We start from the raw sequence: 27326 nt of genomic DNA on the forward strand, positions 1-27326 counted from the left end.
CACCTGCATAAGAGGAAGAAATCAATGGGAGAAGCTTTTCCCCAAAATGCACCATCATTGATGTTGTTGTTGTTTAGTTGTTTAGTTGTGTCCGACTCTTCGTGACCCCATGGACCAGAGCACGCCAGGCACTCCTGTCTTCCACTGCCTCCCACAGTTTGGTCAAACTCATGCTGGTAGCTTTAAGAACACTATCCAACCATCTCGTCCTCTGTCGTCCCCTTCTCCTTGTGCCCTCCATCTTTCCCAACATCAGGGTCTTTTCCAGGGAGTCTTTTCTTCTCATGAGGTGGCCAAAGTATTGGAGCCTCAGCTTCAGGATCTGTCCTTCCAGTGAGCACTCAGGGCTGATTTCCTTCAGAATGGAGAGCTTTGATCTTCTTGCAGTCCATGGGACTCTCAAGAGTCTCCTCCAACACCATAATTCAAAAGCATCAATTCTTCGGCGATCAGCCTTCTTGATGGTCCAGCTCTCACTTCCATACATCACTACTGGGAAAACCATAGCTTTAACAATACGGACCTTTGTTGGCAAGGTGATGTCTCTACTTTTCAAGATGCTGTCTAGGTTTGTCATTGCTTTCCTCCCAAGAAGCAGGCGTCTCTTAATTTCCCAAGAAGCAGGCGTCTTTTAATGCACCTTCATACTGGCAAACAATTTAACCTGTTCACTTCTGCATTTTATATGACTGCTGAATTAAAGAACTAACAGGTGATAAACAGGTGATCAGGTACAGCAACTGAGTCAACCTTTCTCAAAGTGGAGGGGCTTGCTGCGGTCTCTCAATCATTTTGGTTGCCTAAGGGCACCAGTTTTCTCTCATAACAAGCAAAGCATTATAGTGGTTGCATCCATTGCTCCCCTCTCTCTTTCATTCTCTCCCTCTCCTCCTGCCCTCCACTCTAACACATTACAACTTACTTGCGAAGGTCAGTTCATTCAAATTTCCTTTCATGAACACAAAGTAAGTTTCAAAACAAAAAGTAAAACAGACTCTCTTCACACCAGCTACATGAGAGCCCCGCCAGGGTGTTTTCACACACACAAAGTGGCTTTTGCAATGCAAATGTAAAAATCAGGCACTGGCTAGAATGCAGATTGGATTTATAAATAGCTCTCTTCCACTTTCCACCTGACATTAAGAACATTTGCAGATGAGCGCAAATAGTACAAGAGGGGCTAGAAAGTGCTTTTAGTTTCATATGTGTAAAAAAATGCCATTCAAAGCTTTTTTTAAGCCTGAGAAATATTAATGTCCTGGACAAAGGCAAGGTATTATATGCAATAGGAGCAGCAAAATGACCACCTCAAAATATTATTTATTGATTAACTAACTAACTAACTACAGGAGGGACTTTTTGAGTGTGTGTTTTAAAACCTCTTTCCTGGATATCAGCTTAATTATTAGTAGAAAATGATTAGCATGCATAGTTCAGTTTTTGTTTCCTGTTCACATCACTGATGTGTGTGCAGGTCACTGATGTGTGTGCAGGGGCGGGGGGGGGGGGAGGGTGCAGTTTGCAAATGTCTGCTGAAAAGTATCTAGAAGATATTACTGATGGGTGGTTATATAAATGTTAGCATCAACAAGAACAAGTAAAAGAGTCTTGAGGCACCTTAAAGGTTAACCAATTCACAGACTCAAGATGAAAAGCATGAAGTAAAACCTTAGATGGCAGGGGAATCCCTGTGAGTCAACTTTGACAGGTAGGGGGGATTGGCCACCTATCAGGTGGCCTACCAGTCACCTAATATCATCCTGACATTGAATGATTGGCACCTGGGTAGTCCCGCCCACTTCTCAAAGTTGGCCTATGGGGATGCGGGGAGATAAAGCTCTAGCCCACTAAGCCAAAAAGGTTCTTCACCCCTGGACTAGCATGTTCCAATGAGAGAGAGGCAGAGAGGGAGGGAGGATCATAGATATATAGAGCTGGAAGGGACCAAGAGGGAAATCTTGTTCAATCCTCTGCAAGGCAAGATTTCAACATGCAGTCCCCCAACCAATTTGAAACCATACTGAACTCTGCTTAGCTTTGCAAATGTGCTAGCAGTTTTATTGCTGCATCACTATCACCCTTCAAGTTAGCTGAGAGGGTGGGAGACTAGTGGAAATCTCTCAGCTTTGACACCAACACACGGCACCTTCAGCAGAAGCAGCTTGCTGGGAGGGACAGAGCTGTATGCCAGCTTCCAGTTAGCTGGGTCCCTATAGCACACCAGGAGCAGGAGGGGTGAGGTGGCAGCAGGCACGCCAAGTTGGGCCCAACATTGGGGGGGGGGGGGCTGTCATGCGTGCATGACATCTCATGCGTGACACCCGCCCCCCAGGCTGGCCAGGCCTGCTGGGACGTGTGGGTGTCCCTTTGAGGAAGTGATCACAGCAGAGAGGGTGACAAGTGCTCTCCATGCCTCCTGCCCCGACCCAGTGCACCAGTGCTCACTGGAGGCGGTGTGGAATGGTGCCCCCCGCAATATTGGGGAGCTCAACCCCCTGCCTACAAATATTGAGGGGGCTGAAGCCCCTTCCACCCCTATAGCTGGCACCCCTGGGTCAGCCAATCTAGGCCAATGCATTTGCATCACCCTGCCCCTTTCCCCCCAGTAAGCAACAGTGACCCACATGCCAGGAAGCTAGTGTAGCAGCACCACCCCATGTGTCAAACTGCTTCTGCCCTAAGGCACACTCTACTACTGTACTGCCTACTGCTGAGGTCTACCTGCCCTGGGCCCACCCATGTAAATAATTTTTCAGTGGTAGGAGTGACCATTTTAACTCCCACAAGGCCCCAGAGAGATGCTGATGCAAGGTACACCTGTTTTCACTGCCACCTGTTGCTCTCAGGTAAGCCTGCCAGCTATTTTTTTCTTCTACCTAACTCCTAACCTGAAGAAAAATTCTGAAGAACTCACAAGCTCGCTCACTATTTTTGGTGGTTAAGTTGGTCCTGCCAAAAGGTACTGCGCTGCTTCGATGTCCACATATTTTCTCATCAATAACATGTGAATTCTGAGAAACACCTACACTACTGGGGCACAAGGCAAGGCAAGGCCTTTTGTTCAAAAGAAAACAGAACAGAAAGAAGGAAATTGTGCCTACTTACAAGAGGGAGATTTTCTTTCCTTTCCTCAGGAAGTTTCACCTTAGAGAAAGTGATTAAAGTTTAAAATGAAAACTGCTTTGTGTTTTCTGGCTGCCTCAAGAACTGCTTCAAGTTTTCTTTCAAATAACCTGGGGCAGAGTTCCCATCAACTCTGACATTTTCAGGACAGTATGGAAAATCCCTATTATACTTTGAATAAAAAACTCGACTCTTCTCTGATTCTGGAAATACTCTGATTATATATCTTATTTTTACAGAAAGCAAACTACCCTAGGATACAAAGTGGTCCCCAGCCCCCAGGCCAACCCAACCAATGGAAATAATGTGGGGGGCCACTCAGGTATCTGACGATGTGATGTGCGGGGGGCAGCAGTGAGATGTTGGAGGACAAAGCTCCATGTGACACATAGACCTAATCTGCACTTCCCAAAACAATGTGTGAACTGAAATGCAGCTAACCTATCGGCGCTGTTCAAGACGCAAGGATGTCTTTTTGTGCAGTAGAATTTCTACCCCTCTCTTATTCCTCCATGAGCCCTACACCCTCCCCCAATCTGCTTCAGAGGGTTGGGGAAAACCTCAGAACAGATTTAGGGATGGGTGCGAGGTGGGGGGGGGATTTAGTTGTGTAAGCAGAAATCCTTGCACAGACACAATGAGGGAGTTAGTGCTACACTGGATTCCTCCCTTTGAAATTCACACTTGTCTTAATCATATGATGATGCAGCACACAGACTTTTTTTTTAAAAAAGTGATAAAAACTGGGTTTATTATGGGAAATTGCAAAATGTGTATATCATGCACAACTGCGTAGAAAAATGTGTAGATTAAGGGAAATTGAAACTAAAATGCTGATGAGTCTTCATGAAGTTTTTTAAAAAGCACAAACTGATGTGGAAATGTGGAGAACTGGGAAAATGAGAAAATTCAAGAAACTGAAAAGGAGATTTGTCCGTCCCATAGTAACACTAAAATGCTGATTAATTTTCATGAAGACTTTAAATAAAATAGCGAACTGATGCAGAAATGTGAGGAACTGAACTTATGATTGGGGGGGGGGGGGGGATGAAAATCTGAGAGAAACCAAAATGGACAGATTAGTCCATAATTAGCCAAATGTAGGGTAGTGATATGTCCTATTTTGCAGGGAACAGGCCCCTGTTTGAAGAGGATCTCTATCTGAACAGCCGTCTGCTCCAAGCACAGCTTGCAGAATGACTCAAAAAGAGAGCAGAGGCCTTGAAGTCGCCCATCAACAGAAAGCGCTTAAACATCAGGTTGAACAGGCACATGGGTCCCCTGATAATAATAATAATAATAATAATAATAATAATAATAATAATAATAATAATAATAATAATAATAATAATAATTTATTATTTATACCCCGCCCATCTGGCTGGGTTTCCCCAGCCACTCTGGGCGGCTTCCAACTGAATATTAAAAACAGTACAGCATCAAACATTAAAAACTTCCCTAAAGAGGGCTGCCTTCAGATGACTTTTAAAAGTAAAATAGTTGTTTATTGCTTTGACATCTGCTGGGAGGGCGTTCCACAGGGCAGGCGCCACTACCAAGAAGGCCCTCTGCCTGGTTCCCTGTAACCTTACTTCTCACAATGAGGGAGCCGCCAGAAGGCCCTCAGCGCTGGATCTCAGTGTCCGGGCTGAACGATGGGGATGGAGACGCTCCTTCAGGTATACTGGACCGAGGCCGTTTAGGGCTTTAAAGGTCAGCACCAACACTTTGAATTGTGCTCGGAAACGTACTGGGAGCCAATGCAGATCTCTCAGAACCGGTGTTATGTGGTCCTGGCGGCCACTCCCAGTCACCAGTCTAGCTGCTGCATTCTGGATTAATTGCAGTTTCTGGGTCACAGTCTTGTTGACTCTGATGAGATACATTGCATTTCTCAGTTTATAGCTTGTACAAATCTTGAGTCCTCTTTCTTGGTGACGCGCAAGCACCCATGAATCATCACCCCTGCCTTACAAAACTGCCTGAGCAACACTTCCCCTTAAACTTTTGACACCCACCCCTCGTGAACCACTGTGCAAGCAAAATAGTCCCCTGTACATTCATTTAAACAAAAAGCAACCATATTACAACTCGGTGTTTGCAACGACACAAACGAAACACAAAGTGGTAGAAAGCCCTATTCCTTTGTAGGTTGTGCAATCCTGTTCTTCATTTCAGACAACGAATTTTACTGGGCTGGCCCTGCCCGACCCCCAAGAGCAAAATATGTAGACTTCACTACTAGTTGGTGACAAACTGATACAGGACAGTCTCTCCCGCACAACAGAACTCGGGGCGGTACACACAGGCTTTCCCCCAGGTGGATCCTCACAACCAGGGCTGCCCCCAAACTTCTTGTTACCTGACAAAGAGTCCAAATGACACACCCCCACACACCCTTGATGATTTTTTGCCTGGCTAGTTGTCCTTCAGCTCAAATAATGACTCTTGCTTGCCTGGGTGGAGGATAGAGAGGGGTGTCAAGTGTGTGCTGAAAGTAGCATACAGCACAAAGGTAACATTCAGGGGTGGAACACCCTGTTTCACTGCCTGAGGCAAAATGTGTTGCCCTGCCCCACTGAAGCCTCTCTTACCTGGGATGTGCAGCAGCACCTACAAAGGGGTGATGTTGACCGTGGGTTCTGGTGAGATATTGTGAGTCCTTGCTGAAATCTCACGCGATCTCATACCTCATGGGATTTTGACAAGGTTTCGTTAGATTTTGGGCAAGATCTCCTTGGCACTTCTGCCTGCACTGCATCTCTTGTAGCGAAGGCAGGGCACCTGCAGAAGGGCCTGTTCTTGAGCTTCCCCCCACCTGAGGAAGCTGCCTCACCCAGCCTCATGGGTGAGCCGGCCCTGGAAACATTTAAATTCATTGTTCTTCTGACCCTGCCCAACACTGGCCTGCAGAAGTTTGCCCAGAAGAGATGTGCCCCTCGGACTGAAAAAGGTTCCCACACGTTTGTAAGCGTGCCATGGCTGTGGGGGAGAGAAATGCTAATTGTGTGCTTCACAACTGAAGTAATGCTGGTGGCCATCTCTGGGGGTGGGGGTGGGCCATGCACCATGGAGTCCCGGGCTTCAGCTGCCCCAATCCCTTCACCATGCTTCATGGCAGGACTGCCCCTGTGCCCAGCAACCCTAAGACAGAGAAATAGTGACCTTTAAATTGGTGTGAGGATACTCAGATACCCAAAGTTGCAGTCCAGCACTCTATCCAGCCTGTGATACAGGATTTGGCCCCCGTTAGCACTGCTTTGGGGACGCGGGTGGTGCTGTGGGTTCTGACCACAGTGCCTAGGACTTGCTAATCAGAAGGTCGCGGTTCGAATCCCTGCGACGGGGTGAGCTCCTGTTGCTCGGTCCCTGCTCCTGCCAACCTAGCAGTTCGAAAGCACGTCAAAGTGCAAGTAGATAAATAGGTACCACTCTGGCGGGAAGGTAAACGGCGTTTCCGTGCGCTGCTCTGGTTCGCCAGAAGCGGCTTAGTCATGCTGACCACATGACCCAGAAGCTGTACACCGGCTCCCTCGGCCAGTAAAGGGAGATGAGCGCCGCAACCCCAGAGTCAGCCACGACTGGACCTAATGGTCAGGGGTCCCTTTACCTTTACTAGCACTGCTTTGAGTCTGTACCACTACAAACCATTATCAGGAATGCTTCTTTTGAAAGCTACTTCAGTCTGAACAGGCACATTTCCTGGCTATAAAACTTCGCTCTCCTCTCCCTTTGTTTACACTAGTGAATAGTTCTGACCTTAATAATGACATTTGTTTGAGAATCCCAAGGTCAGTGGAAGGAATCATGCTTTAGCTCAGCTAAATCCTTTGCTCTCCATGTTTAATCCATGTGTACAGTTAGTCTGAAGCCAATTAACTTTGCTAAAGCAAAGTTACCTTTTTTTAAAAAAAATAATGATTTAAACTGCAGGAAGTCTATCAGATTGCCCTGGCATGCAGGCACTACCAATGTTATTGTATCCTTAGAAAAAAATATATGAGAGAGAATTTCTCTTCTTTTTCAAAAAATTTATACAGATAATTCACGAGTAGATACAACAAGGTGGGCAACTTACCCTGAATGAGGAAGGAAATCAGAGGCACGACCCTGAGTTTGCTCTGGTGTGCTGCGGTCAAAGTTACTAAATATGGAGAACGGACAGAGATACTTGACCTAAAAATAGAATGAGTCACCATGACCGGAATGCAACATCCCAGAGGCTCCAAGGATCGTCCTGCATGTCTGTGGTGACATCTTCCGTACACTGAATGGGATTGAATTTGGAAATCAAATGTTGTCTTCCTGCCACTTCTCCATGCTACTTAACTCTTTGCTGTCACTGGTCAGAAGGTAGCATTGATGTCGACAGGACACTACTTTGGAACTAGCTCTGCAACCATTCATTTAGTCTAGCTGGGACCAAAGGCACTTGATTCCTCCTTTACCAAAACTGCCTCCTTCAGCAGCCTTTTCATCTAGCTGAATCAAAGGAAGAGGTAGGTTGGGGAAGTTGATGATCTGGGGCTGAGGAATCAATCTGCTCAGGATCCAGTACCAATTAGCTCTGGGTCTCCACAACTGTCTCCATCTGCACCCATTTCACCCACTTGCGGTGAAGGGGAACGGTTAGAGGCAGCAAGGCTTCCTCCATTAGCCTGGCTAGGACCTGTTGCTATTTGGCTCCTGCCCTCCTGGAAATTTTATTTCTCTATTTCTTTGTTTATTTGTATACCGCTTTTCGTTATATACTGAATACAAAGCGGTTTCCGATACACTACATGAAAGACCAGATCATTAAAATGCATAGAATCCAGTAATTGACAGTTTGACAGTGATAATAAAATTAATACTGTGGTACAGAACAGCCCCTGCACAAAAAATAAGAATAATACCTCATCTGTAGCCAAGGCAACCAAATTTGCTTCTTCTCCTTGAGACCTGCCCTATCCCTCGTTGGGTGAGGCTGCTGTTTACAGGCAGCTGGCTTGGGGTGCCGTGAAAAGGTAGCAAATTGTTACATTATTTAATTATTGCTGTGTTTTTGCTTCCAGAGAGGGGCACGTGTGGAGTTTCCTGCCTTGGGTGCCAAAATACCTTGGTCAGCCTTTGGTACTATGTACCTTGAGCCTTGACTTGCAGGAGGCGATGTCTCGGGATAGCACATATGTCATCAATTATAATCCATTATTTTAACTGTGTAGTGCCTTGAGCTCATCAGCAGAAAGAAGGTACAGTGGTACCTCGGGTTACAGACGCTTCAGGTTACATACGCTTCAGGTTACAGACTCCACTAACCCAGAAATAGTACCTCGGGTTAAAAACTTTGCTTCAGGATGAGAACAGAAATCATACTCCGGCGGCGCAGCGGCAGCAGGAGGCCCCATTAGCTAAAGTGGGGCTTCAGGTTAAGAACAGTTTCAGGTTAAGAACGGTCCTCCGGAACCCGAGGCAAAGGTAAAGGTAAAGGAACCCCTGACCATTAGGTCCAGTCGTGACCGACTCTGGGGTTGTGGCGCTCATCTTGCTTTATTGGCCGAGGGAGCCGGCGTACAGCTTCTGGGTCATGTGGCCAGCGTGACTAAGCCACTTCTGGTGAACCAGAGCAGCGCATGGAAATGCCATTTATCTTCCCGCTGGAGCGGTACCTATTTATCTACTTGCACTTTGATGTGCTTTTGAACTGCTTGGTTGGCAGGAGCAGGGACCGAGCAACAGGAGCTCACCCCATCGCAGGGATTCGAACTGCTGACCTTCTGATTGGCAAGTCCTAGGCTCTGTGGTTTAACCCACAGCGCCACCCACGTCCCTAACCCGAGGTACCACTGTACATAAAACATGGCAAATAAATACAGTATGTACGAACGGTGCAGAGCTCTTTGGAGAAGCAGTAGGAGGGAAGCACGGAATACACATGTAACAAACAACCCCAAGGGGCAATTCTATTACTGGCATTGTGTTGCAATTAGTTTATGCAACATTTCATTAAATCTTTTGCCGTGGAACGGAAGATTTCAAAGCACACAGTATCTGTGGGCTAAATGACGCCCGCCACGAACAACACCGAACTCCCGGGAGTTCCCAAACTGATGCAGAATTAAGCCGGAGCAAAATGGTCTCTTCAGTCAAAAGAATAAAGCCGCCTTTTGCCTACCTCTGCCTAGTTATCCCCTTCAATTCCCTCATTAGCTTCCCTATGAATAATGCATGGATGCCACTCGAGATAGTTTCATAGCTCCTCAATTGTTCAAGCTAATTTAACACTCTCTGAATCATGATATGCCATAAAGCCCATGAATATTCCCCAAGCACTTCTGCGGCTTGAGCAGTTTGCAGTGCCAGATACTCAAAGAAATGTATGCACGCTGGTTGCTTGCTGCTTCTTTTTAACCTTTCCAAAAGCAGCAGCAGCGAGGCAAACACCACCAGCTTGCAATGCTGCTTATCAGAAAATGAGCTCAAGCTCTCCAGGGGGCATCAGGGTAAAACGTAACTCTCATTTTATTTTATTTTATTTTTCAGGGAGGGGATGCGGGAGGCTGTGAAGTTCAGATGGTTAACTACTGTGAAAAGTATATATGTGTTTAAAGCGTTTGACCTCTCTTTGGCACAACTCATTACCCCTGTGAATGGAGTTTCTGAGAACATTCTGCTGGAGAAATTTCATCAGCAAGAGGGCCATTGTGTGCCAGGCTGCTTGGAGCACAGGGCATTGTATTTTGAAGGCTGTGGTACTCCAGGGTAGCCATTAGCATCTGAATTCACTTAATAACCTTATCAGCAGGAACTGTGAAGGCCGGCATGCGGTGGTGGCTTATGTAACTAGAAGGTCTACGTTGGAAAACTGCCAGTAGTGTAATTAAGGAGGGGCACACATCCCACTTCAAAAATCACATAAGTAAAATGCCTTCTCCCCATATAAGCAAGGAGAACATCCAACTGGTGTAGTTTTATACAGTTTATCAAGGATGCCCTGTCTAAGGTTACAAGGATCCTTGGAGCTCCAGGTGGTCACTTATCTTCAGAGATGCCTGCTTCATCTAAGCATCTCTATTTGTAAATATACAGTTTCCACATGTTCTATCCTTCCTCCTCTTCCTTTCTCTTCACTTGGTTCATCACTGGGCCAACAGCCTTAGACCCTTTCCTCTTTCTTCCCCTTTTCTCTTCCCACCCTCAGCCATCACCGAGGTAGGGCAACATCCTTCTTTTGTTCCCTTCCTCCCCTCCTCCTCCTCCTTTAGTAAAGTCCGTCCTTGCACTTTCCTCGCTCTCCTTCCATCCTTGTCTGCCATCCCTCTCCTCCATATCCTCCCCGATGAGATATGCCTTTAAAGCTTCCAGATGTTGTGTTTTATCCAGCAGCTGTGCTGTACTTAATGGTGTGGGCCTCATGCACCCCAGCTCCTGTCTGGAATGTCTTGTTGGCTGGGCTGTGGCGTCACATGGAAGCAGCCCACACCAGATGTGCTCCTTTCCTCACCGTCCCTGATTGAAACTTTGGCTCTTTCATTAACATTTTATTTTGGACATTTGTCTGACCCAGCAAAGCAATTCCAATGTGGAATTCATGACCTCAAGACATAGTGATGGCCATTATCTTCTACAGCTGTGGAAAGGGATCAGACAAAATCACTGAGGATAGGTCATTACATTAGCCATGATAGGTAAACTAGACTCTCCAAGGGCAGTATAACTCCACAAACTAGATACTTGAGGACAAGGAAGACAGGAAGGCCATCCAATTCGTGTGAATGCCAAGAAGGAACAGGAGCAGGAAACCTGTGCCCCTCCAGAGGCTGTTGGACTCCAACTCCCATCAGACTTGATTACTGGCCATGCTGACGGGGGCTGATGGGAGTTGGAGTCCAACAACCTCCAGAGGGTCACTTACTGTCCACCATTAATGTAGTATTACTACACCTGCTAACAACAGCAGCAACAGTTTGAGGAAGCCCTTCAGCTTTCTGCAGTAAGAAAAGAAATACACAAACAAAGCACTGTGAAGGAACAAGAATGGATGACATCATTGTATGGCCGCCTTGCAAAATGATAATTCCAACTCGAATGCCAAAGGGACTCTCACTGAAGCAAAGGAAACTGCCAATGTGGAATCTTGGCAACTGGGTAGATAAAAAGGATGGGGAGGAACACTTGTATTTAATGCGAGGCCAAGGAGGTCATCAACAGGAAGCCCAGCAGGCGGTGGAGCCATAACATGTTTGGTGAAGATAACAAGTGTTTAGAGAAGACACTGATATGAAATGTGTTTATGAGACAATGATAAGAGAATGGAAAAACCACAGAGAATCTCTTTACTAAGGCTTGGGTTCTCCTTGGCTGGAGGCATTCAAAGCAGCAGCTGGACATCTGTGGTTTCCAGCAACTGGTATCCATAATCATGCTGCCTCTGGACAGTGATGGTAGAACATAACCATCAGGGTTAGTAGCCACTGAGAGTCTTATGTTCAGCAAATCTGTCTAATCCCTACTTTAAAGTCATCCAAGTTGGTGGCCATCCCTACTTTTTGTGGGAGTGCATTCCATTGTTCTCCTATGCACTTTGTGAAGAAGCACTTTCTTTTGTCTGTCCTGAATCTTAATGAAGATCATAATGAAGAGACACACACATTTGCATTGAAAAAGATCTAGGTGCAGGTATATTGTGGACAGGGTGCAAAATAGTTTGGTGGAGAGATAAGTCTCAAAACTCAAGAATAAACTTACATGATTTTTCTTCTTTAATCCTGTATTCTGAAATGTCAGAAGCCTCCACCAGGGCTGGAAAATGAACTGAGAGAAGCAGATTTTTCAGGTTCTCATCTTTCCGAACCATGAATATCTAAACAGAGAAAAGAGTGTGTGTGAAATCATGCAACAACAACAAAAAGGGGTCATTCAAGTATGACCTGTTCAGTAGTCATCATATCAGAACTGGGTCAAGATTTATGTACCTTTTATTTAAGAACATAAAAGGTCCCTGCTGGACCAGACCAAAGGTCTAGAGTAAACCAAAGTTCTGTTCCCATAGCAGCCAACCAGATGCTTATAGGAAGCCTGCAAAAAGGATCTGAGCCCAATAGCCCTCTCTCAACAACTGATATTCAGATACATGCTATTACTGATCCTGTAGGTAAAATGCAATTCATAGCCTTATCCTCTACTAATTTCTCTAATCCTCTTTCAAAGTTGGTGGCCATTACTACATCATACGTCAGAAAAATACACAGTTTAACTATGCACGGTGTGAAGACACTGTCTTGAATCTCCCAGTGCTCAGCTTCATTGTATAACCCCAGGGTCTGGTATTTTGAGAGACTGAGAAAAAGAACCGTATCCGTTTTCTCCACACTATGTACAGTACCATGTTATAAATGGCTGTCATGTGCAACTAAAAAGCTCTCAGTGTTGTCATCTTTCTTCATAGGGTGTTGCCCCAGCCCATTGATCATGTCGATTACGCTTTCCTGCACCTTTGCCATCTCTACAATATGCTTTTTTATTTTTTGGAATGGACTCTGTTTAGGAATGCTGTTAAGGGATGGGCCTGGGTTTTGGGGGCACTGGGTCCTGGATCTCCTCCCCATTTTTGTAACTTTTAAAACTAAAAAACGAACACACCCTTTACTTTTAGGACACCTCTGCCTGTGAGAGTCATCCTATGCATCTTAAGTGATAAATTAACACATGCACATTTTATGCATGGGTCTCTTTCCTAATGCTATAGAATCATAGAATTAGTCTTTCTTTCACTGACTCTCCACACCAAAGTTGATGGTTTCAGTAGGACTCTGCCGTATGTCCATAATTTCTGACTGTCAAGTCCTGGAGCCAAACAACACCAGGTTGGATAGATGGCTATCATTTAAATACATTTCTCTGCTGCTAAAGAAAGTCCACTAGACTATAATCAGAGCACAGGTGGGGGAGAAATTTGGTTTTGTTTGCATTTTAATGGGAACCTACCTAATCAGCACTTCCTGAAACAATCCACAAATTGAAAAGCAGCTTTCCCTCTAAATTCCCACATTTCCAAATTTTGCGGTGCAGTTTTTCAAGAAGAAGAAGAAGAAGAAGGGTGTACAGAATGCATATATTAAGGGAAAGTACAAATAAAAATGAATGTGTTAGTGAGAATAACTTGCTGAAATGCATTATAAACTTGCTGAAATGCGTTATAAACTTGCTAAAACGCACTATCCCACAAAATGTCTGATAACAGTCTAAAATAGTGAAATCAGTGGGAAGAGGAACAAAGCTGCAAAATACACTAAGAAAACAGAATCTTGTTTAGGGTCAGGAAATCTGTTGCCCTTCAGATGTTGTTGGATCCCAGATTCCATCACTCCTGTCCATTGGACATACTGGTTGGGGCTGATGGAGTTCAACAACATTTGGAGTAGAGCACATTGGCTCCCCCTGATCTAAGCCTGCATGTCATCTCCCTCAAGGACCACGAAACAGTATTCTTCAGAGAAAGTGTAGACATACCCCTACGGGCTCCTTGCAGAGTATTTGGACAGCTTTTTCCTGGCTGATGCTCAACTGAAGCCAAACCGGGCATGTCTTGATGAGCTTCTCAAGGACGCTGATGCCTGGTGGGGGACAGCAATTTCTTGGGGCAATTGGCTTGCCCAGATGGTTCTCATCTTCCACTTTTTCACTGGTGTCTGTGACAGGCCTGCAAGAAGACACAAGCAAATCCCCTGTGAGGCGGCTGCAGCAACTTGACTGGGACAGAGAAGTGTGAATTGAAAGACCCTCAGAAAACACAGGGCACAGCAGCTTATGTCAGATCCAACTAACCAGCTTCCCTTGATTACTGCGCTGAATGTGTTGGGAATCCTAAGAAGCTTGTGCAGCCATTCCTTGCCCTACAAGGACCCATCTCATCTGTTTGGGTTTCTAGCTTTTGATTTCCCTACTACTACGGCTACAAAAGAAGTTCCAGTAAATGCAACATGAAATGTCAAACAAGAACTATTAACTCCTTTCCTTTATTATATGTAATATCAGCCTTGTTTGTAATACATTTTGTTTGTAAAACATCTGAAAGCAGACCTGTTTAGGAAAGCTTTTAATGTTTAATAGACTATTGTATTTTAATATTCTGTTGGAAGCTGCCCACAGTGACTGAGGAAACCCAGCCAACTGGGCAGGGTATAAATAATAAATAATAATAATAATAGTTGTTGTTGTTGTTGTTGTTGTTGTTGTTGTTGTTGTTGTTGTTGTTATTATACTGTTTGGTTAACATTTATTGATCATTACAGATGTTCCTAATACAAATCTAGGAAGCTTGATTATATATGTATCTATGTTTGTTTACTGTTTATATAACTGCATTAATATTGGATAAGAGTCAATATTATTCAACAGTAATTAAATATAATAGTTAAATAATAGCTGTCATATAATTAAATAATAATAAAATATATGATGGACTTTAATTATGGAAAAGCTGCAGAATACCTTCACCCAGAGAGCTGAACATAAATCAGATCTCTATTTTATCATATTGAATTCCATTGGCTGAAATTTATTTTGCGCATGTACACACATGCACAAAACACATACATCTCAGCAATTTACTCTTCCACAAACAAAGCAATATTCTGAGAAGATGTCTCACTTTTAGAATACAGAGGGCAGGTTACAGCAGGCCAGGACTTAACCAATCTGTTACTGAGTCCCTATAGAGGCTCTACGAAAATATCATTAACACTTTTAAAAATAAACATCCAGACTGTTTTCTGCCTACATTTAGATTTATTCACAGATGTGAGGAGCAGGTGGAACAGAATTTGTGAAGAGTAACATTATAAGCTCCACCTCTGCATTGTTATTGCAAGAGAAATTGTGTGATGGCTCATGCAAGCACAGAACAGTAGAACTCTGAGGCCTCTTCTACTTTTTTAATAGGAGGGAAAGGGGTGTTTTTTTAAAAAAAAAAAACACGAGAAAAGCAGTGGGGTGAGAGGGGTGCTGGTCTGTTCCTGAGCTGCAAGCTCACATTTCAAACCCTGCAGGATGAAATTTGCAGTGGAGAAATGCTGGACAAGGCAAAGGGTGAACAACCTCCTCCATCTCTCTCTGCTTTTCCACCCAAAACCCTCATGGTGGCTGGGCTCACAAGGCCCTGATAAGCTTACCAGGACTATATAAAAGTGCAGGCTCACAGAGAGGGTTGCATTTGGCTACAGTTAGCAAGGCAACAGCTTAACCATGAGTCCTGGGTTCGGGTAACAACAGGTTGTCAGGTAGATGAAACCAAACTTTGGCTTAGCTCAGCGTGATGCAGGGGCAAAACAAGGTCCAGAGAGAAGAGGCAAAGAGAAGCAAAGAGGCTGTAAGCTCCTCTCCAGGGGCCCACACACTTGTGTGGTTCCTGGAAGCCGTAGTTTGCATTTCTGTGTCTGAGAACCAGGCCCATTTGTAGCCAGTCCCACAGTTATTATTAAGTTGTAGTCCAGGGAGTTCTGGTGCTCTGCAGTGAGCTTTCAAGGGGTCCCTAAGATGAAAATAATGGTGGGGGAATAAGGGCGATAACTCCGTGGCAAGGCTCATGCTTTTCATGCTAATGTTCCCAGGTTTAATTCCCAGCATCTCCAGGGAGGTTGGGGGAAAGCTCTTGCCTAAGATACTTCGGACCCTTTCCGAGTCAGTGAAGATTCAGCCAGATCAGCCAGTGATCCAACTCGGTATAATCCAGTTTTGTATGCTGGGATGCTTTCTCCCAAGCAGAACATTAGGATAGTCCTGCTTCCCATGGAGGCCAACCGGCTGGCTATGAGAAGCACAAAAGAAGGGCACGAGGATAAGAGCCCTCTATGGTACTGTTGTGAGGAACTCAGTGATAAATTAAACCAGGGAGTTACTGAAGGTACAAAGGAAGGAGCATGCCAGTCTTGGCTTAGCTCCTCCGATAATGAGCAATGCCACCTGAACTGAAGGACTCAGGGACAGCCTTCTCATCCCATCCCAAGGCGCTTCCAGATGACATATTTATTGAGCAGCCATCCTGATTTGTTTGCAGAAAGATCTGATGACATTGGCTTAATGAACTTGCATCCTGCTATGTTTGAGAGGATGTTGTATCAAATCCCATGTGTGGCATCCCATGCTTCCTGGTGCATTTCCCCATCACTTTCCTTATTGCAAAAATTCCAGTCCTATGGGGTTCCAATCAAGAGACCAGGGTTTCCTAAACTTGGGTCTCCAGCTGACTACAATTCCCACCATCCCTGACCATTGGTCCCACTAGCTAGGGATGATGGGAGTTGTAGTCCAAAAACAGCTAGAGACTCAAGCTTGGGAAACTGTGCAATAGACAAAAGTGCAAATGTAAAGTTATAGGACATGAAGCAAAAACTGGAGCAAAACCCCACAATATATTATTTGGAATCATTTTTATTGTTAATTATTTAGGATCAGAGTGGTGACTGAGAACAGTTATTGAATTAATTCAGAGTATTCATAGGGAGGATAATTTTTATAATGATGCGGTTGCATTTCAAGGTAAGAGGATTAGGGATTTGAATGTGCATTTTAATTTTGTACAACCCTAATATATTTAGAAGAGAAATACAATTGTACTCAGAGATGTTTTCCCAATTATAGATGGGGGAGGGGGAGAAAAGAAACAAGGTTCCTTTTTAAGGCAAAGGTAGTCACACTGATCCATAAGGGAAGAAACAATCTATCTAAGGGAAGAAACAATTAGAAGCTATCTAATTTTATTTATTTAACAAAATGTATATACCACTTGATTGTAAATAGAACCTCTAAATGGTTTATAAAAAAATAAAATAACTATTAAAATAGTAAACAAAAAAAGTTAAAAACAGATATTTTTTAAAAAAGCAAAATATAATTTAAATCAACAGATGAGAACACATATCAGCTTCTGAATATCTGGACAGGCCTGCTTAAACAAAAATGGTTTTAGCAGGGGCCAAAAAACATACAGCGAAGGTGCCTGCCTGCCAGACTTCAGGGAATCCTATCCCTCCCACGGTGGCAGCCAAGAAGCAGACAAACAAGAAAAGTTCTTACCAAGTAGTTTATTCAATATTCACAGAGAAAGATGAAGGAATGCAGTCTCTCTTAGATAATGGTGTTGCTCCGAGTAAAGTCCCACCCCCTCTCCTATTCCACGTCATCCCTGCGCCAGATGACCTGTGTTTTCTGCCTCTGAGCTTTCTGTTCTACTACTCTTAAGGCACGCCTCGTCCTGTGAAGGGGTCAGGAATGCTTTCAAGAGACACTGAGTCTGTTAGCTGTCTCTCCCCTGGTGCTTCTTCTTCCTGCTGCTCTCTCAATATTTCCCAGCTTCTCCCCTCTGCAGCCTCTGAACCATGACCTTCTGCAAACAATGATCTAAATCTATACAAGATGTTGCACAAAGCAAGGTGTGGTGGGCTGAGGAAAAATAAAACCAAAATAGGTAATAAAAGAAAGAAAGAGGTGAGTTCATTATGTGCTACACCCAGTGGCGTAGCGTGGGGGGTGCAGGGGGGGCCGGCCGCACCGGGCGCAACATCTGGGGTTAGGGCAAATCCACAGGTTAGGGGGCGCAAATCCACGGGTTAGGGGGCGCAAATCCACGGGTTAGGGGGCGCAAATTACTTGCCTTGCCCCGGGTGCTGACAACCCACGCTACGCCACTGGCTACACCTGAGCTGGAGACGCCAGGGATTGAACCTGGGACCTTCTGATACAAAAGATTATAATTACTATTACTGTTATTATAATTTATTAGTCTCTAGACACACAAGAAGTCTCCAGGCAACCTACAGAATGTAAATGCATAAAGCACGGCATAAACTTAGAAAAAGAACAATGCATTACAATAAAAGCATTGGAATAATCTATAAGACAAAGTCGATAAAACTGTAGCAAAATACATACTTCACAGTTGAGTTATGCCCCTTAATAATAAAAAAGTTAATTTAGCTATACAGTACAGGAAGCAGAAGAGGACCATTTGAAAATGGGCCAAATATTCCATTTTTGAAAAGCTCTTGAAAAGAGTCAGTTTTTTAAATATATTTATTTTAGGTGTGCACAGCAAAGCTGTTAATCTGGGCCTCCTCCCTTCACCAATCAATCAATCATTATTTTTTTAATGTGCCTCTTTAAAAGTTTATTAGAAAAGCCACTCCTTGCTGCAAGGGAACAAAAGCCCACAATTGCTGCAAGCGGGAAGACAGTTTTACATCTAACTGATGTCCCTAGTGGATCTCTCCCCCCCTCCCATCCGCTGAATGTCCAAGTCTTGAGTCATTTTGGTTAATGGAGCCAGTGGAAGCAACATTTGGCTCCAGCAATGCTCTCAGTAGGCAGAACATCGAGAGGCCGGGCTGTGATAAAGCTTAATCAGCTATTTAATCTGACTCTGTGGCAAACACCACAGGTAGCTGCAGAAATAAAGGAGAGGAGAAAAATAGGACAGCCTTTGAGCTCCCGTTTTCTCTGCCCTGTCACAGGATTTGTGTTGAGAAGCGGGTCATTTCTATTTTACTCTGTGTGTATCTAATGGCTTATATCTACACTGTGCTTTGAATAGCACCCCAGGCTGACAGCTCCAACCAGCTGGCAGGCAGCACTTTCTCCCTTGATCAAACAGGGGACAATGGGAGGTGGGAGCTCTGTTGGGTTTTTTATGATTGATTTCTGGGTAACACAGTCCTACAACCAAGGCCATCTGTGGGGTGGGGGTGGGGGGAGACCAGCACTACTATACAGGCCTGGTTCCCTATATTCGATAATTTTCTTCCCTGAACTTTCAGCAGCGACTATCCAAGTCAGTGGCCCCTTTCTTTAAAGAATTACAATGGAAAAACCTATTGCTTTGTGAGAAGGAAAGCCATGCCCAGTGCAAATGCCACAACCTGGTGCTTTGGCCAATGAGTGCGAACAGACTGGAAGGACTGACAAACACTGGGACCACTTCTTGGCTCCCATTGCAGGAATGTTTCCCTGCCCCTACAGGTGATCAAGATTATGTTATCAGGTCATGAAATAGTCACTCTCCTGATCTTGCATCCTTCTAAGCATATTAACATTGCAGACTGTGTACCTGTTGCATTGCAAATGTTCTTTCAGCTCCATTGTTTAGGATTCCCATTCCCTCTTACCCATGTGGGTGTATACACACAATCAATCTCACAAGTGTGGGGGGAGAGTGTGATTGCATCCACCAGTTGTGTTCCCTTGGTGCCAATGCACCAGTCAGCAGCTACACATTCGGAATTAATGTGAAGGCGACCTATGTGAGGACAGACTGTGTGGATACTGCCATTATACAGGTTAGTCAGTAGGGGGCACTAGACTTAGTTGTACCTAGGTAGGGCCAGGCATTTCCTGCTGCTGTTCTGTTCCTGTTTAAGAGAAATAACAATGTGCAAGACTGGTTGCAATATCGCCAATTAAATGAGGTATTTAAAGGAGATAAAAAGAAAGGATTCAGTTACACTTCATCCAGATTCCAAAGAGAAACTATAGACGATAATACTAAATTGTTGAAGAAGACGTATAACTTATTATTAGATTGGGAAACCAAAGACGAAGAGGTTAAATGTGCAATGATTAAGTGGGCGCAAGATTTAGGACATAACATACAAATGGAAGACTGGGAAAAATTATGGAAAGTGAATCTAAAATTTACTGATTGTATAATGCTGAAAGAGAATTATATGAAAATGATGTATCGATGGTATATCACACCTATGGCAAATGGCAAAAATGGACAGAACGGGTTCTAACAAATGTTGGAAATGTAAAGAAAAAGAAATTACCTTTTTTTCATATGTGGTGGAACTGTAAACTAATTTTAAAAACGTTTCCGAGCACAATTCAAAGTGTTGGTGCTGACCTTTAAAGCCCTAAACGGCCTCGGTCCAGTATATCTGAAGGAGCGTCTCCTCCCCCATCGTCCTGCCCGGACACTGAGGTCCAGTTCCGAGGGCCTTCTGGCGGTTCCCTCACTGCGAGAGGCCAAGTTACAGGGAACCAGGCAGAGGGCCTTCTCTGTAGTGGCGCCCGCCCTGTGGAACACCCTCCCATCAGATGTCAAAGCGATAAACAACTACCTGACATTCAGAAGACATCTGAAGGCAGCCCTGTTCAGGGAAGTTTTTAATATGTGACATTTTTGTGTATTTTTCATCTTTGTTGGAAGCCGCCCAGAGTGGCTGGGGAAACCCAGCCAGATGGGCGGGGTACAAATAATAAATTATTATTATTAATTATTATTATTATTTATAATGAAATTAAATGAATGTTTAAAATGACCTTTGTTAAAAGACCAGAAGCCTTTTTGTTAGGCATTATAGGTCAAGACTTGCCAAAGGAACAGAAGTTATTTATGTATGCTACAAAGGTGGCTAGGATATTACTAGCCCAGAAATGGAAAGACGACAAGATAGCGACTAAAGAAGAATGGCAAGAGAAACTGATGGACTATGTGGAAATGGCGAAACTAACAGGAAGAATTAGAGAAAAAGACAATAGAGACTTTAAAAAGGACTGGGAACCATTTATGTTGTACTTATAGAAATATTGTAAAGAAGTGGACTCACTAGCAGGGTTTGATTAAACACTTACAACTAACAAAACAAATATAGATACTAAAATGTATTAACAAAGAAATAATAAAAAGAGGTAATTTGAAAATAATTACAATATAAAAATGATAAGATCAGAATAATATTCAAAAATCAAGAAAGCTTTATTGAGATATAATAAAACAAGCAGGAGAAGTTAAAATCTGATAAACCAGAAGAGGGGGTTGAGAGTAGTAGTGGAGAGGGGGGTGGGATAATGTTATTGTGACGAACAAAAAAATTGTAAAATTTAATAAAAATTATTATTTAAAAAAAGAGAAATAATAAAGTTATCTAATAACTCTATGATCATATTGTTGTAACCTTACATGAAGCAGCAACCACCAAATGTTTCAGATGCCTTGTGCAGACCATATTTTTGCCCAGGCTTTCCCTGACCTATAATATTGAAACCTGTCTTCATTTATTTGAAATCCCTCAATTCTTGTTTTAAAAGCTTTAATATTGTTGCTTTACCAGTTTTATGTTGTTGTTTTCATGTTAATGATATTTTTACATATATATATAGTACAGTGCTTAGAAAAAAATCAAAAACATTTAGTGAATTATAAATGCTTTTAAATAAATAAATAACTGGCGTGCCCTGGGACCTATAAATAAATGACTTCCTAACTAGTGTGTCCTTTAAGACTTCTGTGACATAGGCATACATACACAGGCCCCCTTCACATTAATGCTGAACATGCAATATCAGAGTGTGGCCAGTGGAGGGGGTCTCACCAGTGGGGGCCCATTAGAATAAATGGGGCATTGCCTTACCAGCCTCAATCTGTCCCACCTGCCTGTCCCAGGGGTTGGCCCTTCCTCCTTTTGCCCCTGGTAAATCTCAGCAAGAAGGAGGATGGAGGACAAAACCTACCTTTGGGTACCCTGCATTCTGCCCCACCAATCCCAGTGAGCACCAGACACCATTCAATCCTTGTTGAGAATGTCTGTATGTATATTGCTAAGGGTTTAACACTGGAAAATTCCATTGGAGTGAACTAAGCTAGAAAGAGCTCTTCGAGCTTCTAAATGAGCTGATAATTGATGTTGTCTGCTAGCTTACACATGAGTGTTTAACCTTAGAACATGTGACTAATGTATTCCATTGCAAATCTCCATTTTGAAGGGAGTTGGCTTTGCTTCCGTTCCCAGGCATAGTCAGAAAAGGATTTGTAAATGATGCCTCTCCAGAAGCTGCATAGCCTCAGGCTGGATACAGACTATGGGGGAGACAGAGCTTTGATTTCAGCTCTGATTGTAATTAAGTTATATATTTAAGAAGAAGAACCTATGCTTCAATTCACATATGCTTTGTACTTCTTTCTGGATGTATCACTGGTGCTTTTGTACTTGTTTTGAAGAAGTTCTGGTTAGAAAAGCTTTGAATCATAATTATGGGTCTGGACAGTTTTTACCCCAAAAGGAGTCAGCTTTTATGCATACAAATGCTGTGCATTATTAACATCTAAAATACAGTGGTGCCCTGCAAGACGAATGTCTCGCAAGACGGAAAACCCGCTAGACGAAAGGGTTTTCCGTTTTGGAGGTGCTTCACAAAACGAATTTCCTGTGGGCTTGCTTCGCAAGACGAAAATGTCTTGCGAGTTCCTGCAGGGTTTTTTTCCTCCCCCCCCCTTTTCCCAAGCCGCTAAGCCGCTTATCAGCTGATCCGCTAAGCCGCTAAACAGCTGATCCGCTAAGCTGCTTAACAGCTGATCGCTAAGCCGCTTATCAGCTGATCCGCTAAGCCGCTAAGCCGCTTATCAGCTGATCCGCTAAGCCGCTAATCAGCTGATCCGCTAAGCCCGCTATGCCTCTAATAGCGCTAATCCGCTATTCCGCTAATGGGCTTGCTTCGCAAGACGAAAAAACCGCAAGACGAAGAGACTCAAGGAACGGATTCTTTTTGTCTTGCGAGGCACCACTGTAATCATACACAAACCCTTCCCCTGCTCACTGAACACATGAGATAGGTTGTCTTGCCTATCTGCCACTTCACACTTCTGCTAGAAATTTGGCCAATGGGAAGTTACAGCAGCTGCTTAAGAACAGAACATAATGGTTGCCTTGGGTGGCTAGACCCCAGCACACCAACAGTCCCACTTGCAACCATCACCACAAATGCTCCAATTTTGGCTACAAGTCTACCTGGAAAACTACCATATTCCCTAACCACCAAAGAGCCGCTTCGCGGCTATTGATGGGCTAAGCTTATGTAGTGTTCTGCAAAGCAGCCTGACTTGAGAAGAGTAACTGGGGATATGGCTTAATTAATGGCACAGTAATTACATCAAAGCACTGTACTTTATTTGACATGAGTTACGAGACAGCTCAGCTGGAGGCGAGAATAAATGGCATGATAATTTGCCTTTGGGGTCTTGTGGGTATCAGTGCAATTAGTCACGCCACTGCCAAACCATATTTCCTTAGGAATAAGCAGCCAAATTACATGCTGGTTTACAACCTTTTATAACCTTGCTCGATCCAAGAGACTGCTGTGTGCTGTGAACCAGGAAGGATAAGCCCCTCTCCTCCTCCTCCTCCTCCTCCTCCTCCCTAGAACAAAGGAGGGGGTTTTCATTCAGGAGAAGATTAACACACACTTACGCATGGCTGAAATGGCTGAAGGGGTTCCTCAAGCTGGCCTTGCTTGTAGAATGATATAATCAAAGGAACCCCTGCCTGAGGTTGCTATCCTTGTAAAAAATAATGATGGGATAGAATTCAGTGCAGGGCTAAGTGGGGTAGGTGTGCACAGAATGAAGGCTGCGACGGGCATGCTTGAGTGACAGCTGTTATCAGTGGGAAAAAACATTTGGATTGATTCCACCATCCAGTCATACCACTGGCTTTTCTGGCCAGGAAGGATGAAGAAGAAGAAGAGTTTGGATTTGATATCCCGCCTTTCACTCCCTTTAAGGAGTCTCAAAGCGGCTAACATTCTCCTTTCCCTTCCTCCCCCACAACAAACACTCTGTGAAGTGAGTGGGGCTGAGAGACTTCAGAGAACTGTGACTGGCCCAAGGTCACCCAGCAGCTGCATGTGGAGGAGCGGAGACACGAACCTGGTTCCCCAGATTACGAGACTACCGCTCTTAACCACTACACCACACTGGAAGGAGTTGCTGCTGTTGTAGTTTTGTTGCTTTTTTCTCAAAAGTGGCTCAAAGCAACTTACAGAAACAAAACAAAAAAAGAAAAACAAGCATAAGGACAAAAGTAAAACAAACCCAAACCCTAAAATTTTGATCAGTAGCATGTACAAAAAGGCAGATCCAACTCAACCTACCCCACAAAAAAGAAGAGGTCACAAACATACTTTACCCTCCAGATTAAGGTCCGAAGGCCCAAATGATTAAAAATGCTTTTGCCTGGCACATAAAGCAGTTAATAATGGTGCCAGGTGTGCCTCCCTGGGGAAACATTCCACAAATGGGGAGCCACCACTGAGAAGATCTGTTCTTATGCCATCACCCTCTGCACCTCTGTTAGAGGGAGAATATGGAGAAGGACCTCAGATGCCAAACCAGGTTGTTCATACGATGAGAGGTGATCCTTGAGTGACTGGTAGTCCCGAGATGCACAATACTTTACAGGTCAAAATCAGCAATTTGAATTGAGCCTGGAAACTAATTTGTAGCCGACGCAGTTGTGCCAGGGTTGGTGTGATATGTTCAGACCATCTTGCCCTAGTCAGCAAACGCGCCACTGAAATTTGCACCGGCTTTGAACCATCTTCAAAGGCAGCCTTATGTTTAATGCCAAGGCTGGAGCATCCTGTTATTTGTGTTGTGCAGCAGCACCCCTGAAGCACTGAAAGCAGCTTCCAATGAGATCTCGCAATATCCTGTGTGTTCTGTGAGATCTCACGAGATTTTGGCAAGATCTCACTGGAAACGAGTGCCACTGACGGCACCGCTTCTCTGGGCTTCTGCCGCTGGACCAGTGGGCTAGACCTGTTTTAACGCACTGCAGTACAGTGGTACCTCGGGTTAAGAACTTAATTCATTCTGGAGGTCCATTCTTGACCTGAAACTGTTCTTAACCTGAGATACCACTTTAGCTAATGGGGTCTCCTACTGCCGCCACACTGCCAGAGCACGATTTCTGTTCTCATCCTGAAGCAAAGTTCTTAACCCGAGGTACTATTTCTGGGTTAGCAGAGTCTGTAACCTGAAGCGTCTGTAACCTGAAATGTCTGTAACCCGAGGTACCACTGTAATCTAAAGAGCTGAGCTTTGTTGAGCAACCAGGTATTTCTGAGCTCTGTTGTGTCTCTGTATTATTGTTGCTCTTCAGCCCAGGTCTTGGCTAGTTTCCTGTTTCCTGATTTGTCCTCCAGACCTGACTTGCTCTTTGGTTCCCACTCCTGGCTTGCCCTTTGGTCCTGCTTGGCTGATTAGTTCTTCTAGCCACTGACTTGTCTCATGATTCTCAGCTTGTGACTCACCTCCGTTCACAACCGATCCCTAACAGTGGGAAGTGAGGCAACGATGGCTCCTCCTACTCATGCCTTACTACTTATTTCCCCCCTGAGGAATGAGTGGGGTAGTCCCTGAGAATCTGTGCAAAGGAGGTGATATTTGCAAATAAGGTGATATTTATTTTCAGTTCTCTGTTGCCTGTGTCACCACCCTGTTCCCTGTTTCTGCTGGAAACAAAAAGCTCAATGCAGACTGTGAAAAGCCCCTGAAGTACAGAGAGAGGGGAGGGAAGTGGGTTCTCGCCAATACAATTCAAAAGCTACACTCTATAGAGCAGCTTTTGCCAACCAGGTGCCATCCAAATCTTTTGAACTACAACTCCCATCAGCTGCAGCATGCTGACAGAGAGAGAAGAGAGAGTTGTGTAAAGAGGTGTTTGGAAAAGAAGAGAAAGTCAAATTTTATCCTATCTTTCGCTGGAATTACTAATGTCACAATATCAAATGGCTGAAATTCTGAAAATGCATCTTGATTTGAAACGGGGATGCTATTATGAGGTCAGCATACCGTGAAGAAAATAATACTTTAGAGGTGAGGTTTTGCAGCATCTGTTTAAAGCCAGGCCACGGTTGGTGGCTGTGCAGTGATTGCCAATCTGTGTGCCTCTGAGATGGCAAAAGGCATCAGCTGTCACAGGTAACTCATGTAAGAAAGAGAATGACAGATTAACCTTCAGACTGAAAACGCTGAGTGCTGGGCAGGCATAATTTAGGGCAGGCTAGTTTGTGCCAAAAGCGCCTGTGTCAGAACAATATTTCTGATAGACGTAATACCCTCTCGTGAAGGCTTATTGATCTGAGCAAGAGGTAACACCTCATGGGGCCAGACTTACTGCTCTTTTAGAATTAGGTGGAGACTGCTAGAAATTGTATAAACTTTTGAAGTAAACACATGGTTGCTAAGCGGGCAGGCAAGGAGGGTAGTTTTGCATCAGGAGCCAATACAAAGAGAAGCGGGGGGAGGGGGCCAATGCATCAGAAGCGACAACATTTTATCTAAGGGCCTCTCCAGACTGGTGGGGTGTGTTTTTTTGCGGGGGGATATTCTGCAGCATAATGCAACAAAAGTGCATTAGTGATGGATTTATACTGGACCATCTACACATCATTTTGCTTTATTATGCTTCCACAATGTTACTGCACTATCACCAGCTGGAGGGGCCTAATTGTACTACAGTGCAACCAAATCAGGAGCAACAAAGTTAAGCAAAAGGAAAAGCCCAGAACATTTAAAAGGTTGAAAGATTTCTTGGCTTTATTAGGCAGTTGCAGATAAACAACATCAGCTAATGTGTTACAGGATTTCAGCAGGAAGAAATGGCATAATTGTTTGGCACATTTTTTTTTTCCATTTATAAAGTGCAAATAGCATTGAAAGCAGGGTAATGTATATCTGCCCTGACACCAAGAAGCATCATTAATGCACAATAAAAAGGACATCCAGAGTGGCCCTCATTTATGCTTGGTACTGTGCATATAGGAAGCTGTCTTATTCCAGGTCAGACTACTGTACTCTGATCTATTCTGCTTGGCAGTACTCTCCACTGTCTCAGGAAGAGGGCTTTCTCACGACCTGGTACAACATGGAGATGCCAAGAATCAGATCTGGGACCTTCTGCATACAGTTCATATGTTTTGCTGCTGGGCCTGAAGACAGGCAGTCAGGTCATGTATCTGCAGCAGTAACCAGAGGAAGAGTGACAGCTGGGAGGAACACAGAATAAATGCCATGGTGCACCTGTAGCAGCAAAACCAGATGCCTTCGTCTGCCCCAGCTGCAACAAAACATCTCTTTCCTGTATCAGTCACTACAGCCACAGCAGGTGCTATAACTCTCCAACAGTCTGACTTCACCCCTAAAGGCGCACTCTACCATTGTCTCCTGAGACAGGCGGATGCCAACAATTGCTGAGTGATGGTCCCTGAATTCACTGGAGGGTTTTTGAAAAAGGACTTTCCATTGCGCATTATTACAAAGGGCTTTTAGTATGTTGCTTGGCCCTAAGCAGAATAGGATGTGTGACTCATCCTCCTCATTCTCCTTTCCCTTCCTCCCCCACAACAAACACTCTGTGAGGTGAGTGGGGATAAGAGACTTCAGAGTAGTG

At 44.2% G+C, this 27326-nt stretch overlaps 2 protein-coding genes across 4 annotated transcripts in view; one reads left to right on the forward strand and one right to left on the reverse strand.

Moving 5' to 3' along the window:
• LGMN (legumain) overlaps window positions 1-27326 on the forward strand; it is a 248047-nt gene that overhangs the window by 84279 nt on the left and 136442 nt on the right. The gene's annotated exons all lie outside the window — the stretch shown is intronic.
• RIN3 (Ras and Rab interactor 3) overlaps window positions 1-27326 on the reverse strand; it is a 76586-nt gene that overhangs the window by 38623 nt on the left and 10637 nt on the right. For 2 of the 3 annotated variants that reach the window (XM_028717298.2, XM_077924600.1), the window contains exons 2-3: window positions 13615-13804; window positions 11851-11965 (exon numbers count right to left, since the gene is read on the reverse strand). In XM_028717298.2, coding sequence (XP_028573131.2) covers window positions 11851-11965; window positions 13615-13804 — 305 coding nt within the window. Of the gene's footprint in view, window positions 1-7201; window positions 7540-11850; window positions 11966-13614; window positions 13805-27326 lie in introns of those variants that run through there. The other variant, XM_028717307.2, reaches the window with a different exon arrangement.

Source organism: Podarcis muralis, chromosome 1 (assembly GCF_964188315.1).
Source record: "Podarcis muralis chromosome 1, rPodMur119.hap1.1, whole genome shotgun sequence".
NCBI classification, from domain to species: Eukaryota; Metazoa; Chordata; class Lepidosauria; order Squamata; family Lacertidae; genus Podarcis; species Podarcis muralis.